At 46.0% G+C, this 18,055-nt stretch overlaps 1 protein-coding gene across 1 annotated transcript; it reads left to right on the top strand.

Moving 5' to 3' along the window:
• Positions 1–9,709: 9,709 nt before the first annotated feature.
• LOC126530025 (mitochondrial import inner membrane translocase subunit TIM44) lies at positions 9,710–12,592 on the top strand. The gene has a single exon (XM_050177490.3). The coding sequence runs from the start codon at positions 9,714–9,716 to the stop codon at positions 11,097–11,099; it is 1,386 nt and encodes a 461-aa protein (XP_050033447.2). The 5' UTR covers positions 9,710–9,713; the 3' UTR covers positions 11,100–12,592.
• The last annotated feature ends 5,463 nt before the right edge of the window (positions 12,593–18,055 follow it).

Below are 18,055 nucleotides of genomic sequence, written 5' to 3'. Positions count from 1 at the left end.
AGTACCGCAGCGCATTCGAGAGCTGGAAGTCTCGCAGGAGCTGATGTATTGACACAAAAGGAGAGTATTTTGAAGATTTTTGAACACTTTTTGTAACAATAAATTCAATAAATTATTTTTAATGGCCTTACTGACATTACTTTCAGGACAGACCCTGTACATGTACCTTGAAGGTATGTATGTAGAAAGCATTTCAACCTCTGCTTGCTTTTCTGGCGTGGAATAAAACGGCCTTTTGTTTCTAAACCACTTACTTTTAAACCATTCCATTTCATTCATTTTTCTAGCTTCTGCAGAGTTGCATTCACATCTTTCATAGTTAACCGGCTCGGTTTCATTCTTGCCTCCTAAAATATGCCCTCCTGTCAGGCTAATTTGGAATGCCTTCTGTTCTGGTATTGTATTTCAAGACTATCAGTGCAATGTTGCCCGAAAAAAACTATTCTTGGAGTAAATTATTGTTCAGCTTGATATCATGATACTGCCGCATGGTTGTTATTTAACTCTGCAACAGACTGGTCCTGCCGTCCTACCAAGAGTGCATTTCATGGGCATTATTCTCTTTCTTTTGACATTAGTTTATGAGGCTCACAGATATGTACCTGTGTCAACAATAACACCTGACAAAGTCTTCTTAATTTGGGCAACATACACTACATTCAATCAGATAAAAGTTGCGTGTTTTGTCTCTTGAACCAGTCCGCTCAGTGGAAGGGGAATGGCTGGCCAATATCTGTGGTGTCTGTCCCGTGTTATGCATCTGACAAGATTTCATGGTGGCAAGAAGACATGTCAGACATCATGTGATCTTTCTAATTATTGTGGACAGAGTTATCAGCATGATAATATCCTTAATGCTATAAAGAGTACCTCCAGCAAGCAGTCTATATGCTTATGCCTTCTGTTGCTTATGGCAACAAAATCCAACATCCTTTGAAGCATGCTTACTTGCTGTCTGATGCACAAAATGAAGAACGCTGCTTTCTCTAAATTTATTAGCGACAAGAAAGCCACTCTGGAAGCAATTACATACACACACAGTAACACACACCAAAACCTACAAATGGAGGAAAAAACACAAACTAAGGTAACAATGAAAGAAGCCAGACGCCCAACAAGTGTTACGTGTTACTCAAGTATGCACATTCACCCTGAGTTAGAGAGATAGATGGTCGACTCCCGCACTCCTGTGCCTGCATCTGTATATGTTAAGCCTCAGCTACTATTTGTGTACCATAACTACCCCATGTTTGTTAAATATGGTGTACAACCGCAAGAACGATGGCTTCACAGGTGGTCCACCTTTCAATCAGTTCTATAAGGAGGATGCATCAACTCTTCCAGCCAATGTACACATTACCCCATGAAAGAAGCAGCTTATAAACAGCACAACACCTTAAAACACAAATTATATATTTGCCACGTGTTATCAAACTTACATCATTAAAGTACATTAGAATTGGTGCTAAGGCTGGTGCACAATATATGCATATACTTTAAACAATCATAAATAAGGCAGGAGCTTGGAATATGATTGAATATTTTTGGAACTGCTTTGATGATATAAAAGTCAAGGCTTTGTTTTTGGCATCACTCACTCCAACTCGTTTCCTTTTTCTTTTTAAATTGAAGCATTGGCAAGGTTTGTGCCATGCGCTTCGACCACGATTCTTCCTTGCTCGCGCCTTTTAAAAGCGCACGGCCATGACCATTAAACAAGAAAATCACCACAGTAACGCAATGGCCCCTGCCCACTTTTTCATATGATTTACCGCAATACATTACGTATGCTTCACCGCATAACACAACTGTATTGCGGCAAAGCTAATCTTATGGCACTGACAATATATAACGGATCTTTTGTCATTCTGCTGCTCGCATGAGCATAAACTCGCAAAACCACAAAACACAGACTTGGCTTGCTGCTGGTTGATTTTCTAGCTAACATTTCGAGACGTCACGTTGTTTACACAAAAATCGATGAAGTTTCTCGAGCTCGTACGCGCTTCAAAAGGAAGCGTGACCATCTATGATTAAGGCAGTCATAAGCGGCGGCGAAATCAACGCAAGGCACATCAACTTCCACAAAGCTACTGGGCGACGCCATCAATAACTGGCACAGGCGCCACCTAGGAGCTGGCAAACGCTGCGATGACATCCACACAAACCACGTCACTTTCCACAAAGCTATTGGGACGTGATCAGTCACAGGCACAGATGAAGTCCGCAAAACACCACATGGGCAGAACTACTACGGCCACACTCAATCACTTCGCCACAAGCTCTCACATTTAACGACATCAAACAGCCACAATCACTTCTCAAGAGTCATGGGCACAGGCGAAGTCCGCACGTGCTGAAGGGAAGCACCGATTCCATGGAGGAAGGAAACTAAAGAGAGGCATTACCCCCCTCCGCGCGCTAGGAGAAAAGTGTGGAGGAAATGACGTAGTAGGTTCTCCTTTGTTTTGCTGTTGTTGATGTATTTTTGGGTTTTTTTTTTTTTTTTTTGCTGTAGTGGCCCTGTTTTTCGGGCCACAACAGTGGCTTTGTTATTGTTCTGTGCGCTCACACGTGTTGCTCCGTAGGTTTCGTACCGTGGCAAAGGCGCCGTGCGGGCATGTTTGCGTTGGTCTCCGTGTTTTGTTGCGCTGCGTTATATGTACCGTGTTCTACCGGATGTTGCTGTGGCCAGGTGGGACAGGAGGAACTAAAGTTCGTGAAATGAAAGCGCATGCAACGCTGTACGCAATGTACCCCGCCACGGCAATGGCAACGGACGAAGGAATATCCGCGGGAAATTTTGCCCTCTTTGGCGGAATAATGCTAACGTGCTAACGATTGTTTAGTATTGCTGCGGAGCGCGTGGGTCCGAGCAGCACGGTTGCGCGCAGCGCGGCGTGGTTTCGCGAGAAATGTAAACAAGAGAGCGGAGCTGGCCCGATAGGCGGAGCAACGCCATGAGCAACGCCAACTTCCGGCTTCACTTTCGCTTCACAAAGAATGACGTCAGGGCCTCTCCTTAGTTTCTTTCCTACGTGACCGATTCAGAGCTCTCGTCGCATTCATCGTTTTAGCGCCACCTATTTAAAAATAATATACGGAGCCAAACCAAATCATTACTTAGCGTCTATTTGGGTGAACCTAACGCTTTCGGGCCCTAAGCGCTAGAACGACCAGGGCAAAATAACGCTTACCCCCCCCCCTTTCCACTCCGTCGACCGGGTCGCAGCAACGCCGGCCCACCACAGAGTTTCTAAATAAATACTCTAGAGGGAAATGTGGCGCTAGTGTCTACGAGAGCTCTCATGAGCGTTGCCTCCACCTACATGGGAATGATGGGAAGTACCGGCTTCGGATTGACTTCGATCTTTAGACTAGTGGCGCTTGCTTGCGGCACAGTAAACGAAGCTATAGTCATTATCGCGTAAAATGTAATTTTATTTCTGAAGTATCTTATATAATGTACAACAGGTACATATAACCCAATCTGACAACCATGGCCCCGAGCGCGCGCGTATCAGCCTGCATTTTTCATGGCGCGTGTAAGTGTTAATGCTCTCATATTGAGGTTACTATCTTAATTTCCCGAAAGCTTATAGAGTTATTTGACAATACCGCAACACGTTCTGCATTTTTAAATAAGAAAACGTGTATTTTGCTCAATGCGGTTCTCGCAGTCCGCATTTTTGTTGGAGCAGTTGACAATTCAATTTGCAAGTTCCGCTTATATGACGAGTTGCTATCTGTCGTCACTATGCGCTGCGTCCTCGTTTTCATTTCTCATTCGAAGGCAGTGTGTTGGGGAGTGCCGCGTACAATGTTCTCCTGCGTGCATATAAGCGCTTTCGCGTAATGCAGTGAGCTGTACCACCATTGTTGTGTACATCCAAACGAAAATTAAATATCGCGCTTTTCACATATGGGCGCCGTGAATAGTAGAGTTCGTAAAGCACCAATACAAAGACTGCTTGTTTCTTGTGAACCATGCTGCGCCTTTCATGCATTTATAGCGTTCAATGGAATCAGTGTGTGCATATGCTGCTTAATATAATGTTCATGAGAGGAGACGCTGATCGTTTTCTTTCTTGTTTTTTTTTTTTTATTATTATTCAGAATTCGCGAGGCAACAGAAAACCAATATGGACTCAACTTGCAAACCAAGAGAATGGAAGTTCATCGATGTAGGATACGTATATCCCTGTGGCATTCTTCATCATTCTTGTGTTGGCAGTGCTAAACTGGTTCTGGCCGCCTTCTATTGGCACATCACTTGCTAACTCCTGTAACTCGTAATTTACTACACTATGCTTTATGTTTCTTCCTGTTCGTTTGTGCTTTCTGCCTATTGCTCCTTCTTTCGGAAGTGCTCCGCAAGCGTCAGTTGTCACGGAACACCGTTCTTTGAAAGTGAAGTGCGAAGAAGCAGGAAAATTACTCGGCACATCATCTCTAGCTAGAGAAGCTCTTCGGGTCGTGCTGGCTAAAACAACTCCACTGTGCACTGCCGTCCATGTTTTTGTCACACACACTGGGTTGAAGTGCTTCTCGCACACGTAGTCGTCTGGTTGCAGGTCATGGTCTTCACGCTGTATGGCATCCCGCCAAGCTTGCAGTCGGCTCTTCTCTTTAGGGACACTGAATATCGATACTTTGTCTTTGCACGAGTCACATCCGTTCTTGCAGTTTGTAACGAAACACTTTTTGTCCATAGTGATATTCGATTCCTCTCAGCCAGGCAACGTACGTCGCTGCTCAAACGGTAAATCTCTCTTCTTCCCGCTCTTGCGATTCTGCTTATTCGTCCTTTTCGATTATTTGCATTATTAAGCTTCCACCGAGAACAAGGATGACTGATTCCTCAACGGTAAAGCAAAGACTGCAAAAAAAAAAAGAGAGAGAGAGAACTTATCGTCTGCCCGCACCGCCTTTCCGCGACTGCTCCCAGGCATTGTCAAACGCCGTCTGGTAGAACAAGCGACGCGACCGCAATGTTGGAGACATTATCGTCTGCCACGGCACCTGAGGAACTTCAATGATTATAATGAATGAAAGACGCACTAAATAAATTCGTTTTTTTTTACATCTTTCAACGCGTTTTACGTGCAGCTATAACTGTTTATCCCAAACTGCCGTGGTTGCTTAGTGTCTATGGTGTTGGGCTGCTGAGCACGAGGTCGCGGGATCGAATCCCGGTCACGGCGGCCGCACTTCGATGGGGGCGAAAACACCCGTGCACTTGGATTTAGGTGCACGTTAAAGAACCCCACGTGGTCCAAATTTCCGGCACTACGGCGTGCCTCATAATCAGAAAGTGGTTTTGGCACGTAAAACCCCATAATTAATTTTTTTTTTAACTGCTTACCCTTTCGAATTTCCCGCCTTTTCAACCTCCTTACGTGTGCTGCTGTGCTGCGGTGCAGACATGAAACACCATTATTGATGAGACGCGTTTCTCCCTTGTGACCCCCGCGTCGTTGGCTCACCTGTTATTCTTACACCGTGATTATAGCATTGATTATAGTGCCTAGAACTAGAATATACCGGCTAGTGTGCCATCCGCGGCCTCCCGGGTGGCACCGGAGGCAATGAAAGCCGGCGGCTGCCGTTAGGAGCGCTGCAGTGCCCAGGTGGGTTACTAAACTCTGGTTAATTACTGTGGGGACGAAGGCGACAGTTTAGGTTTCAGTTTTAGTGCAGCTAAGTCCGGTGGGATGTTTTTCAACGATACAACTGATCAGGAGCTTACAATACAAGGCCATGAAATACCCCGAGTGGCCGAATACAAATATCTCGGGGTATGGATAAACAAAGGGCAGATGTGCACGGAAAAGCACGAACAGTCTCTCATAGCAAGAGGGCGAAGAGATGCCGGGATAATGAAACATAAGGCATTGTGGGGGTACAACAGGTATGAGGTACTGAGAGGTATTTGGAAGGGAATAATGGTGCCGGGGCTTACTTTCGGGAATGCCGCCCTGTGTTTAAGGGCAGAGGTTCAGTCTAGACTAGAAGTAGATCACAGAGCTGTGGGAAGGTTAGCACTAGGTGCCCACGGGAAAACCACAAACGAAGCAGTACAGGGAGATATGGGCTGGGCATCGTTCGAAGCACGGGAAGCTCAGAGTAAAATCCTATACGAAAAACGTCAGAGGAAATTGGACGATAACAGGTGGGCAGCTAAGGTGTTTAAATACCTATACAGAAAGAGCGTTGACTCACAATGGCGGAAAAGAACTAGGAAGCTAACCAGTAAGTATGCCAGACACGAGGACGAAGAAAGACAGAGCATTAAACGACAGATTAAAAACGCGGAAGGTAAAAATTGGATAAATTCAATGGAAAAGAAGCATAGTGTGAAACTATATTGATACTGGAAACAGCAGATCAGGAAGGAAGCGTTTTATGATAACTCAAGAGGCAGTGCCCTACTCTTTGAAGCTAGATCAGGATGTCTTAGAACGCGGAGCTATAAAAAGAAATTTAACGAAGAAGAAGACACATGTACTGTGTGTGGTAAATATGTAGAAACAATGGAACACCTCATACTAAAATGTGACGGTATCAAGCCCAATGTCGATGCGGCCAAAGTCACCCTTCCTGAGGCCCTAGGGTTCAGAGATAATAATAGTCAGGTAAATAGAAGTCTCAAGTCGCCAGCGCCAAGAAGATGAAGACGACGGAGACCTCGTAACCACGAAACTCTTCAAAAACTCAATAAACGTTTTCACTCACTCACTCACTCACTCACTCACTCACTCACTCACTCAGGTAAATAAATATGCGGTGGAAATTAGTAAAAGGCAATGGGAGGATTGGTGGCTCAAAAGCAGAGAGGTGACATAAGGTTAAAAGGGTAGGAAGACGTATTTAAAGAAAATCGAGAAATTCAATAACATGCAACACAGATAAAAATAAAAGGCAAAATAAAAATATGAGCATGGTGGCAACTTCCATCGCCCCGTTTCAGAGGACGCTCCTACCTTCCATCCATCCACCCATCGGATGCCGCGGCACTATCCGGTCTTCGTAGCCCGCCGTGTTTCCATAAAGAACGTGTTTCCACAGCATCGGCAAGCGAGCTGCTGCGCTTTTTGCTTTTATTACGCCGTAGCAGCAGCACTTTTCAAATGTGGGCGGCTGATTACTGATTTGGGTTTGTTTTTATTACAACAGGCTTCTTTAGCGCTTGTCGCTTGCATGAAAAGCTTGTGCTAGCTCAGCTCGGCTTCGAGCGGGGGACCTCGTGCGTTTCTATGCTGGCGAAGAGAAAACGTAACATTTAAGGCAAATGACTTAGATCTCCATGTTTCAAGGTCGTGTGCGAGGTGGATTAGGTTGAATTAGGGGGATTAGGGTGTATTAAGAAGGATTAAGGCTGATTATGGTGGATGAAGGAGGATTAGGGTGCATTAAAGTGAATTACAGTGAGCTTTACAAGGCATTCGCCTTCGTTCAAGGTGTTCGTTTACAAGGCGTTCGCCTTCGATAGCTAAGGACACTTGTACTTTTATTCTAGCGATGATGGCAGCGTCATTTTTAAGGGTAAGTTTTAGGTTACATTTTTGTATTCTAACAAAGTAAAAGAATTCTAAGGTTACGCTACTGCTCTATCAATGTTACAATAATGCATAATCATTCAAGACCGCTGTAACCGATCATATTCTGAAATGACTTATTTGAATTTCGCTGTTCTTTGTTTTTATTTTATTTGCTGCTATCTCTGCCTATTATCTTATTGTTGTCTTCGTAGGTTTGAATGTTTTTGATTGTTTGTAAACCATGTACCCATCTCCGCATAATGCCCATTGCGCCCCGAGGGTAGGATAATAAGTAAAAAAATTTGCCTGTAATGTGGACTGTGGTGTTCCGTATACTATGCATTTTTTTATAACTTGTAAACATTTGCAGATTTCTTTTTATGTCTGATATATGTGAACAAAAATATGAAACAGATCTTTAATTTAAGCGTAACAAAGATTTTATTCAAGCGTAACAACAGTCAAACGCAGGCATAAGACCACTAGATGAGATAATGCACACATACATAAAGAAGATAGATCTAGTGGCAGTGACGCAGTTTAAGGAGCTTCTGCCGTTGCCTTTGCGCTTCCCTCTCTTTGTTGATGCCTTTTACAAAAAAACGAAACCTCAGGAAAACATAGAAACAAGTGCGGTCAAAGCTGGTTTTTCATGCACTGGGCACCCTAGTTGTGGGAAAGCCAGTGTATGCAGCTGACCTGAAAAATCAGCTAGACCCGCTACATGTAACTTGTTTTTGCTAAAGAACACAGTAAACGCATCTTCGACGGCCTTCACAGCGCTTGACAAAGTCTGACTAAGATAGACAAGGCCTCAAATTGGGTAGTGTAATAACGAAGCGCAGCGTCGGCACTAGCTTCAGCTTTACTTAAGCAAACGAAGCCTGCACTGTGGTCAAGAATTTTGGGCAATGATCTTTCGTGCAACATAACCTGCAGTATAGTAGATCAATTCACTACTGCTCCTTTTTTCTTGTTTTTTTTTTCTTCCCTGGCACTCACAAAAAATAGGGTGCATACTTAGGATACTCAGGAAATATCGTGGGTATAGCGTAGGGTTTCAGGCGTGGTTCGTCGCGGGGAATCTCGTGGACAACGTACGCCGTTCATGGTTATAGAGAACGCGCGCTCGACTAGGCTGTTTTCGAAAATGTTTTTCACAAACCACAGCAGTTCGTGCCAGCCTTCTGTCTGTTCTCCTGATCATTCTTGCCCATTCTGCTACCGCTTCGTATCAGGTGGTGGAGTGAACAAGGATACACGCCCTTTGTTCGAGTGGTAACCGCTCTTACACAACGGCACAATGCAGGTCCTCTCCTTGCACTGTCTCTATAGCTTCGGCATTTTTTCACCGCCACCGCGTAGTTATCGTAATGACAGGCACACGAACACAGCAGCCACGTACTCACTCTTTGACAACACCAAGAAAAAACACGCAACGCTGTAACAACACTGAAAACGCAAAACATAGAAACGAACGCAACCGCTGCGAAACTGATATGCGAAGCAGACGACACACGCAGTCTGCACCCACCCGTATGACCGCGAACTCTGCCGGCCAGCGTGGGCATTCATTGCAGGTGGCGCCACGCTCGTCCATTGAAAAGAGCTGGTGCACGGTGCACTAGCCAGTGTATTCTACGCACAATACCATCATTCCCATGATAGTTGAACGATCGCAGCGCCAGATTTCCCTCGAGGCCCTCTAGGTATATGAAACTCTATTAACTCTATGCGGGGAGGCGCTTCTCGAGCGTGCGCCCAGGGCCGGCGAAAAATAATTCAAATAGGTGGTATCCAAATCCACGCTTCATAGGGTGGCGCCTTCTGAATTTTAAATGCAAATCTTAAAGGCTACGCTTTCGCTAGCTGACTATGGCGGAAGTGATTTTGGGAGCCGAAAACACGTCATAGATGTCGGTGTATACATGAGCACATACACATGCGTATTTCGTCATCCCCTGTGTGTTTCACTCTGTATGTATTTCGTTTAAACGCTTGTGTTCTACAATTTAAACTATTCTACACCAACCGGCCTAAGTTTCTACCCTAGCGAATTAAAAATAAGTCGGCGAAGCACAAGAGAACGAAATCGAAATTAAGCTAGTTTCGCTAAAAGCGACTCGTTCCCGCTTTCGACCAGCAACGTTGGGAATCACGCCAATGGCAAAAATGGCGTTCGCCGTGCCGCAAGCATGGCTCAGTGTTTCTCGCGTACTGCGTTTTCCCCGATCTTCGTACGGTTTAAATTCAACGAACTCTGCCTTCCGACACATCTGCTCCGTCCACCTCCTCAGGAACGGCAATGTAAACACTTCTATATTTCGTGATTCTCTCGCCGTTAGGTGCTACAGCTCGCCTTCGCAGCGGAAAGGTTTCTTCGGGCAGGTATTCGATAACATAAAGCAAGAAATGGTGCAAAACAAGGAGATGAAAGAAAGTTTGAAGAAGTTTCGCGAGGAAGCCGCGAAACTCGAGCAGTCGGAGGCGTTACGGAAAGCCCGGATGAAATACGAGAACATCGAAGCGGAGACGGCGAAAGGCTCGCAGCAGATCATGGAGCAGCTCGAGTCGCTCAAGGAGAAAATCAAGGAAGGCATCGAGGAAGCACAGAAAAGCGACATCGGCAAGAAGAGTCGCGAGTTGACCGAAGAGCTCGCCAAGTCGGCCAAGTCAGCGGCCGAAACGATAGCCAAGCAAAGCGATCAGCTCGGCAAGTCGGGTGCGTTTCAAGCAGTGTCTTCGGGCATAAAGGCCGTGAAAACGGAGATCGACGAGGCGGCGGCCGCCGGCGCGCGCGTCTACAGGGCGCCGAAGACTCTGCGGAAGCGCTCCGAGCTGGGCTTCGGTCAGGCCGACGCCCGAGTCGTCGTCCCCAACGACGAGGCGACGGGCGTCGAGCTGCACCGCGACTCCCGCTGGTCCCAGAGCTGGCAGAACTTCCGCGACAACAACCCGTACGTGCACAAGTTCTTCGACCTGAAGACGCGCTACGACGAGAGCGACAACCCGCTGGTGCGCGCCTCGCGCTCGCTCACCGACAAGGTGTCCGACATCTTCGGCGGCCTGTTCCAGAAGACGGAGCTGTCCGAGGTGCTCACCGAGATCTGCAAGACCGACCCGAACTTCGACAAGAACGAGTTCTTGCGCATGTGCGAGACTGACATCATCCCCAACTTGCTGGAGGCCATGGTTCGAGGGGACCTCGAAATTCTGCGGGACTGGTGTCACGACGCGCCCTTTAACGTAATCAGCACCCCCATAAAGCAGGCCATTCAGCTGGGCTATCACTACGACTCCAAAGTGCTCGATGTGATGAACGTGGATCTAGCCATGGGAAAGATTATGGAGCAGGGACCTGTACTCATTGTTACGTTTCAGTCGCAGCAGATCAACGTGGTGCGGAACAGCAAAGGTGAAGTGGTTGAAGGCGACCCAGAGAAAATCCTGCGCATACATCATGCCTGGGTGCTCTGCCGAGACCAGAATGAGCTTGATCCCAAGGCTGCCTGGAAGCTGATGGACTTGTCAGCTTCCTCGTCAGCTCAGTGGCTTTGAGTAGTCGTTGGACGTAGCACACTTTTTTTTTTTTCAATTAGGACTGATTGCAATCTAAGTAGTATAGTGTGTGTGTCTGTGTACAGTACTGCTTCTCGAAATAATACCACAATTTTGGTGGCTCATCATGCAAGGCATGCGAGAGCCACAACACATCACAATCATGCTCCATGTCACATTTCATTTTGGGTTATGGATTCCCCACCAGAGGCTTACACATGCAAGATCGACTTTTGTTTAAAGGGTCCCTCACCATGTCACATAGCAAATTTCGGTTATACGTTGGAAGTTGTTACGTGCCCTCTAGGGAGCGTTCTGTCGCAAGAATTTTTCAAATTGCTTCATTAATGGCCAAGATAGAAATATTTCACTGCTGAGAACCTTGATTTCAGTAGGTGAGCACCACTACCAGGAAAGACACTCTCTCCACTTGCCCCGTTTAGCCTCCGCTAGCGAAATTTCTTCCCTGCATTCTCCCATAGTGGAGCTCAAGGATCGCATGATGCATACCTCACAGGCCCCGTCTTGATTTTTTTTGCTTTGCTTTTTTTGCTGCGCTGTGCCCGAGAGCACCCGACTAGCGGTATAAGTCAGTGCTACGCGAATACCGACGCAGACACGAACGGATCACAGAGCATGGTCGCATGCTGGAACACAGCAGAAAATTACATAGTTTTGTTGTCTGCACACACGACAGCATGACGTGAGAAGGAGCAGTCAAAACGGAAGTACATCCCTCTTGCTGCAGTGCAACGTAAAACAAAAACACGTCGACATTCAGTTTGTGTGTTTTATTATTTCTCTAAACTTTAATTCATCTACTGAAGGAACAGTTTAAACAAATAACTGATGTTGCCTCGAATAATTCTCAAAGTTGCGCGCCACTGTGAATGACGTCACAGAACTGCCATGTACATAGGTGCACTTGTTCGATTGACCTTGACTCTCCAGCTGGAAGCATGGCACCCACGAGGAGAAGGGCAAAAGGCATTCGGTTTGAAATTTCAGCTCTTTCCATGGCACGTAGCGATGTAATACTTAACAGACACGATCATTAGCACGCATTTCATACAAGGCACTTGTAAGCTCAAAATGGCCAGACCTGGTGAGGGGCCATTTAAGGGGTAGCTGTATTTTCACCAAAGTATAATAATGTAATCTTTAGGCACTTTGATCAATTTCCTGTTTTATTTTGTCTTAATTTCTTTTTCCCAGTTATCATGTCCAGTAAGCCACATGCATTTCTTTTTTTTTTTTTGCATTGCTGATTCATATTTTCGGTATGAATAGCTTCTGTGGTCATAAATATTGAAAGATGAATTGTTAAACGTGAAACAAACTATGGAAATTTGCAGACTACATATGGCAGTGTCATTAAACGTAATTTCATCAGCGCCATACATTCTAATGCAATATTCAGCACTATATCGTTTACAGCCCCTTGTTATAGCTTGTTGCAGTTTCAGTCCATATTAAAATGTTATTTAAAATGTCTAAGTGAAATTTTTTATCAGAGCTTTATGCTTAATTGTTGGCATGGCTAATAATATTTCCGTGTCAAAAAAAAAGTTACAACGAACATAATATCACCATAAATTTCCTTATGGTTTGACTTTCTCGTGTGTCTTCCACCACATGTCATATTCACATGCTGCTTGTGTTGAGCCTGCTTCTAATGAATACAGCCATCATGGAAGATTTTTTTCGTTACCTCAGAGCATTTCGTGAATGAAACACAAATCTGATGTTTTTCTAAAAAATTTGGCTGTTTTGTTACAGAGGAAAATGATAGTTAGGTTTAGCATTGTGCCGAAGCTCCTTAGACAGTCCTCCAACAGCACTTGCCAACGATATATTGGCACCATACATTGTGCTTATCAACTGCTGCAACGCAGCAGGAAGAGCTCCCTGGCAGTTACTACACTTCTCACAATGGACGCGTGGTGAGGAATGCCGCCACTGGCCTTGCAGGCATCCAACCTTGGTGGTGCATGAAATGAAACTGAAGCAAGAGCATTGGTGTTTGTAGCATGAAGTGTACTCTCCATTCTGCTCAGAGCAGTGTATGCACCATGGTTCTGCTCTGCAGAGACGCTAGCCCTTGTGTGCACAATACTCATCCCAGCAATGGAAGGCAGAACACTACCCTGGCTTCATTGCAGAGTCAACTGAGCGGAGCATGAACCTGTGTCCACTTGGCCAAGTGATTTTTGCAGGCAAACTCGCTGCACGTCTCTCGCATCACTGGACACCTAACCGTTTCTCGTGGGCTGCGCAAGCACTCTAAAAGCCGTGACAGCATGGTTATGACAGCATAAATGCGTCTGGAGTTTTGTGTGTTGGTAGCTTGTATATGACGTCAATGACAGTTTCTCATCGAGCTGGTCCTCCAACATGGCATCTAGGATGATGTCAATGCAAGCCATCTATAATTGCTCTTGCAATAATAAGTCATGACTACAAGCTGTTTTTACCAGCCATGATGGCTCAGTCGCTGTGGTGGTCTTTTGCTGCGCACGAGCTCTTGTGCTGGGTCAGGATTGGCGATCGTTGTTCAAAACATGCATTTAGTTAGCAATCAGTTTCGCTTCACGCAAGTGGCCTGGGCCGCGCGGACGGGCGCGGCTTACAACGGCAGCACAGCCAATTCGCCTTTTTCTTGTTCCTTTGTTGCCCTCTGCGGCACATCGCTGGAAACATTTTGGAAGGGCGCCGAGGATTTCGCCGGTTGATTTGTGCAGCTGCACCTATGTTGAATGTCCATCAGTTGTGCGTTTTGTGGATCGCGATTAATTGTTAAGAGGAAGCTTTAGCTCGGGTGCTCTTATATAAATACATGTAAAGGGAGAATTCATTTTTCTCAGCAACCACCGCACGAAGTTTGGCGAGGTTTGTTGCATTTGAAAGAACTTAACATCTAGTGACTGTTGGTTTTGAATTTTTAATTTAGGTCGTCAGTTTTTGTTAAAAATTAGCAAATATCAAAACATTTTCAGAAAACGAAACTATCAAGTTTACAACTCTAACTCATCAACGAAAAATAATACTACAATTCTGTGAATTGCATCTAATAGCACATCTAAAGCGAACAAAATTGATATGTTACACATGAATCTCAAAAGGTTTAGTAATATGGAAATACAGCTTTTGCAGAACCATCGTAAACAACGTAACAAATTTGCATAAGATATAACGTGACATTGAATTTGTCCACTTTTAATGATCTAATTGATGCTGATTACAGAACCACGGTATCGGTTCTTGATGCAGATCTATTAATGTGCTTCTACTGTTTTCAAATGTTTGTATTTTTGGAAATATTTTAAACGAAATACAGGCCCTAAATCGAAATTCCACTTTCAACAGTCACTAGAATTTAACTTTCTCTCCCAAATGCAACAAATTTCATTAATATCGGTCTGGGGGTTATCTCAGAAAAATGTTTTTTCGTTTTACATGTATTTTAATACGCCGCATCGGAGTTGGGCCCGAGCTAAAGCTTCCTCTTTCTCATCTACTCATCTACTACTGAGTGAGCAGGCCCGAGTGCATTGTGGGCCGATGAAGGCACGCCAAGTTCCGTCTGCCAACGCGGCTGCCTTGGAGTTTGTTGTTGTTGGTGTCTGCGCTTGCACATCGCTTTCTGTATTCCTTTTAGACATTCACTAAACATTTAGCATATTCAGGAAGCCCTCAAGCGCAGCCTTGCACGTCGGATTTGCCAAAGCGGTGCATTTGTTTACATCTACAGCTTCAGTTAGCTGTTAGCTTCGGATATATTGTGGAAACGGTGCATCGCTGATATGAAATCATCTCAAAACGTAGCGAAACTTGCATATCTGCGCATATGAGCTGCGTTGTTCCACCCTGAGACGAATCAATACGAGCGGCCGCGCCACTTAAACAACTGCAAATGTGATCCAGACACATATGTTACGGGCTGTTATTACTGATTTTCGCTTTTGTTTAGCTTCATCATATACTTACAGTTTGCGCGTGCTACAAAAGAGGAAACTGTGCTCGGCATAAGCCCTCACTCATAGGGCATGTAGTTCTCTCACAAAAACGCGGATGCCATCACTGACGCCATTGGTATAATTGAGCGAGTTGTATGCTGCTGTACCAAACGCACCCGTTTGACACAGAGGTAAACAGTGCTTCTCTGGAATTAAGAAATGTGTCAGCATAACACGTAAGACCCAGCATCTACGTAGCAAATGCAACTGGCAGCGTTTGGGAACGGTGACCAAAGTATATGATGTTAGCACAGCGTTGTGTCGCCGCTTGCTGCTTATTGTGTGCGTGCCTAGCGAATAGTAGATGATATATCGCTATAGGGTCACACTTCAACTATAAAAGCAGTTTTCTTTCTCCTGACTGCTTATTTTTTAGGTTCAGGTCCATCGGTAGCGGATGCACGAACTCAACGGGGTCAGGCCTAACCCAGCCTTCTCTAAACAGGATCAACATTGGCTCAAACTTCTTGTGTGCAGCTTGAGGACTGAAGCTTGTGCATTTCAACTTCGAAGGCATGTTGACGCATGTTGAGTGCAAATAATTATATGTACAAGTGAATGAGCTGCAGCTATCGCGTTGTCGGTTCGACGGCTGATCGTGTGGGGTTCGTTTGCGTGATCATGGTCGGCACGCTGGTTTTATCAGTGCCATCAACAAGAAAGCCCGTCGCGCTAAGGGAACTCACACCCGTCAGTTGCGTCATTGTCATTCTGTTATGATCAAATGGTCTCAGCGACACAGTGCTGAATAGGCAGCCAATCATTGGCGTCAACGTCTTGTCGGTCTCGTATCGACCCAGTGTTACTACACTTTAAACGAACATGTGAAGACAGGCCTGCGCTGCCACCACCAGCAAGAGTGGGCGTTTTTGAAGTGTCGCCCAAGTGTATGCAGCGGCTTATTGATAAGTTTGATTACTGTCAATGCAATATGGCAACTACGTCGCTCACGGTGCAGTCCGGACAAAGCCCTGGCCCCTTTCTGTGTTAAGGTGGAGTACCAACGTGGTACACGGTACAAGTGTTCGCTGCAATGAGCTTCCGTGCACATTTTTTTTTTTCAGGCTACTTTCCCCTGATATCTGGCCGCGCGCGCGTCCCTTCCGAAACGTTTTGCAACTAATCCGCTAGGGCAGGGCGCATGTGCCGTCGCGCCGTGAAAACGGCAGATTGTGTGAGGTAATACTGAATGCAAACAGAATGCGTGTTTCAACGATCTCCAATCACACCCCTGGACTGCTTTGCCGTGGCAACTGCATTTTAATAGGGAGTAATGAAAAAAATGCTTGTTGAGAGCAATGGAAGATATATTCTTAGCTTTTTGGAAGCATGCATACAAATGCACATAAATATGAACATAAAATTCTCATTTTAATACAAATATATTTACTTGGGAGTCGGAGGGGCATTTTTCTCTATCTGGCCAAATGCATGCGCACGGGAATTCCTGTTTGTGTATGGCGAGCTCACCACATAACTTCACACGGGGCTGCAAGGAGTTGTCACACGCTTCACCGACTGGCAGCAGAATGAGCTGATACTCACTGATGCTCACTCACCGATATTTTTTCAGGCTATGTACTGTGGGGGACAGCATGGCACCACAGTCCTAGCCAGCACCGTCTGTCCTCAGCTTGCCTGCATCTCGTCCTTTACTAGCCTAGATGTCCTGGATCATGGCAGCAGTTTCCACACTGGCTCTCCCTTTGCGAAGCCAGTGTCACTGGCCCGTGATGACTTGGAGCGACGGTACGGTACCCCTCTGGAGAGCAAAACCTTGCATACTGATGCATCGAACATGGATGCGGCAGAGCAAGCAATATCCTAGTCGCCGCTGTTTTCTGGGAGCCCGTAGGTCCTAAACCTGGCTAGCTTCCTGGATGTGCACCTCAAGAAGATGCGGTAGACCAGGTAGTGTATCTTCCAAGTTGGCGAGGCCTCAAAACAGTGCTAAATTCTAAACCCTTCCCATACACAAGCCTGGTCTCCCTCCCTAACCTCGTTCTGAAGAGTGCACACAGCAGGTAGCTGCCTATTCATTTCCATTCCACCACAAGGAGACTGGCCAGCCACTTCAGGTGTGCAGGTAATTGAGGCGGCAAGTCCGCAGATTGTCACTGAACCAAGGTAGATATAGATACAGATAAAGAATATTTTACAGCACACATTTGATCTTGACAATAGCGGTTTCTTGGAGTAGTGTGGCCAGGGTATGATGTCAGCTTGCATTCGGGATGAAAACGATGCCTCAACGTCTCTGCTGCTGACAATTAGCTCTTGAGCTCCTAGAACTTGACCTTGCAGGAACATTGAGTGCTGCGAACAAGGAGTTCCACCATACCTACCCTCGATAGTCTGGAAGTCTGCATACTTTGCCATTAAGGGTCACTGCGGCACCTCGAGCTGGTATTGGTGCATCACGTTGGTGACATTGTATGTGCCGGCGGTGCCCTTTCTGCAATGGCACGGCCGGGAGCTGCAGCAGCACATTGGAGACGGCGCCGGCTGGTACTGCACTGGGCCCGCCCTATCATTGCAACAGAGGAGGAGCAAAAGTGGAAGGGGTGCGCCCATCGTTGCAAAGGTTGACCCTCAGTTTGGGGCAAGAGTGGCTGCCTGCTGTGGAACAGCACCACAAGCTACCCCGTGATCATGATCTGTCCCACAATGCCTCCGGAACCCCGCAGTCCGGTGCCATTGGAGGGGACGATGGCACGACCCCACAGACTTGGCCAACAGGCCGAAGTCCTGGCCAGTAGCGTCCAGCCACGGCTCTTGCCACCGCCAGTGTGCTCCCTTTTCCTCTTCTAGCACTAGCCTCAAGGTCACAGATCGCAGAAGTACTGCCATATTACTCATCATTATCATCCTGTATTTCTTCATTTATTTTTTCACTGCAGGACAGAGGCCTCTCCCAGCAATCTCCAATTATCCCTGTCT

The sequence above is a fragment of the Dermacentor andersoni genome, chromosome 5, assembly GCF_023375885.2.
Source record: "Dermacentor andersoni chromosome 5, qqDerAnde1_hic_scaffold, whole genome shotgun sequence".
Lineage (NCBI taxonomy): Eukaryota > Metazoa > Arthropoda > Arachnida > Ixodida > Ixodidae > Dermacentor > Dermacentor andersoni.
This window is presented reverse-complemented; position numbering and strand designations above follow the sequence as displayed.

Bases quoted from the DNA above. Each gene is read 5' to 3' on its own strand.
- LOC126530025 (XM_050177490.3), top strand. From the start codon at position 9,714: ATGGCGTTCGCCGTGCCGCAAGCATGGCTCAGTGTTTCTCGCGTACTG.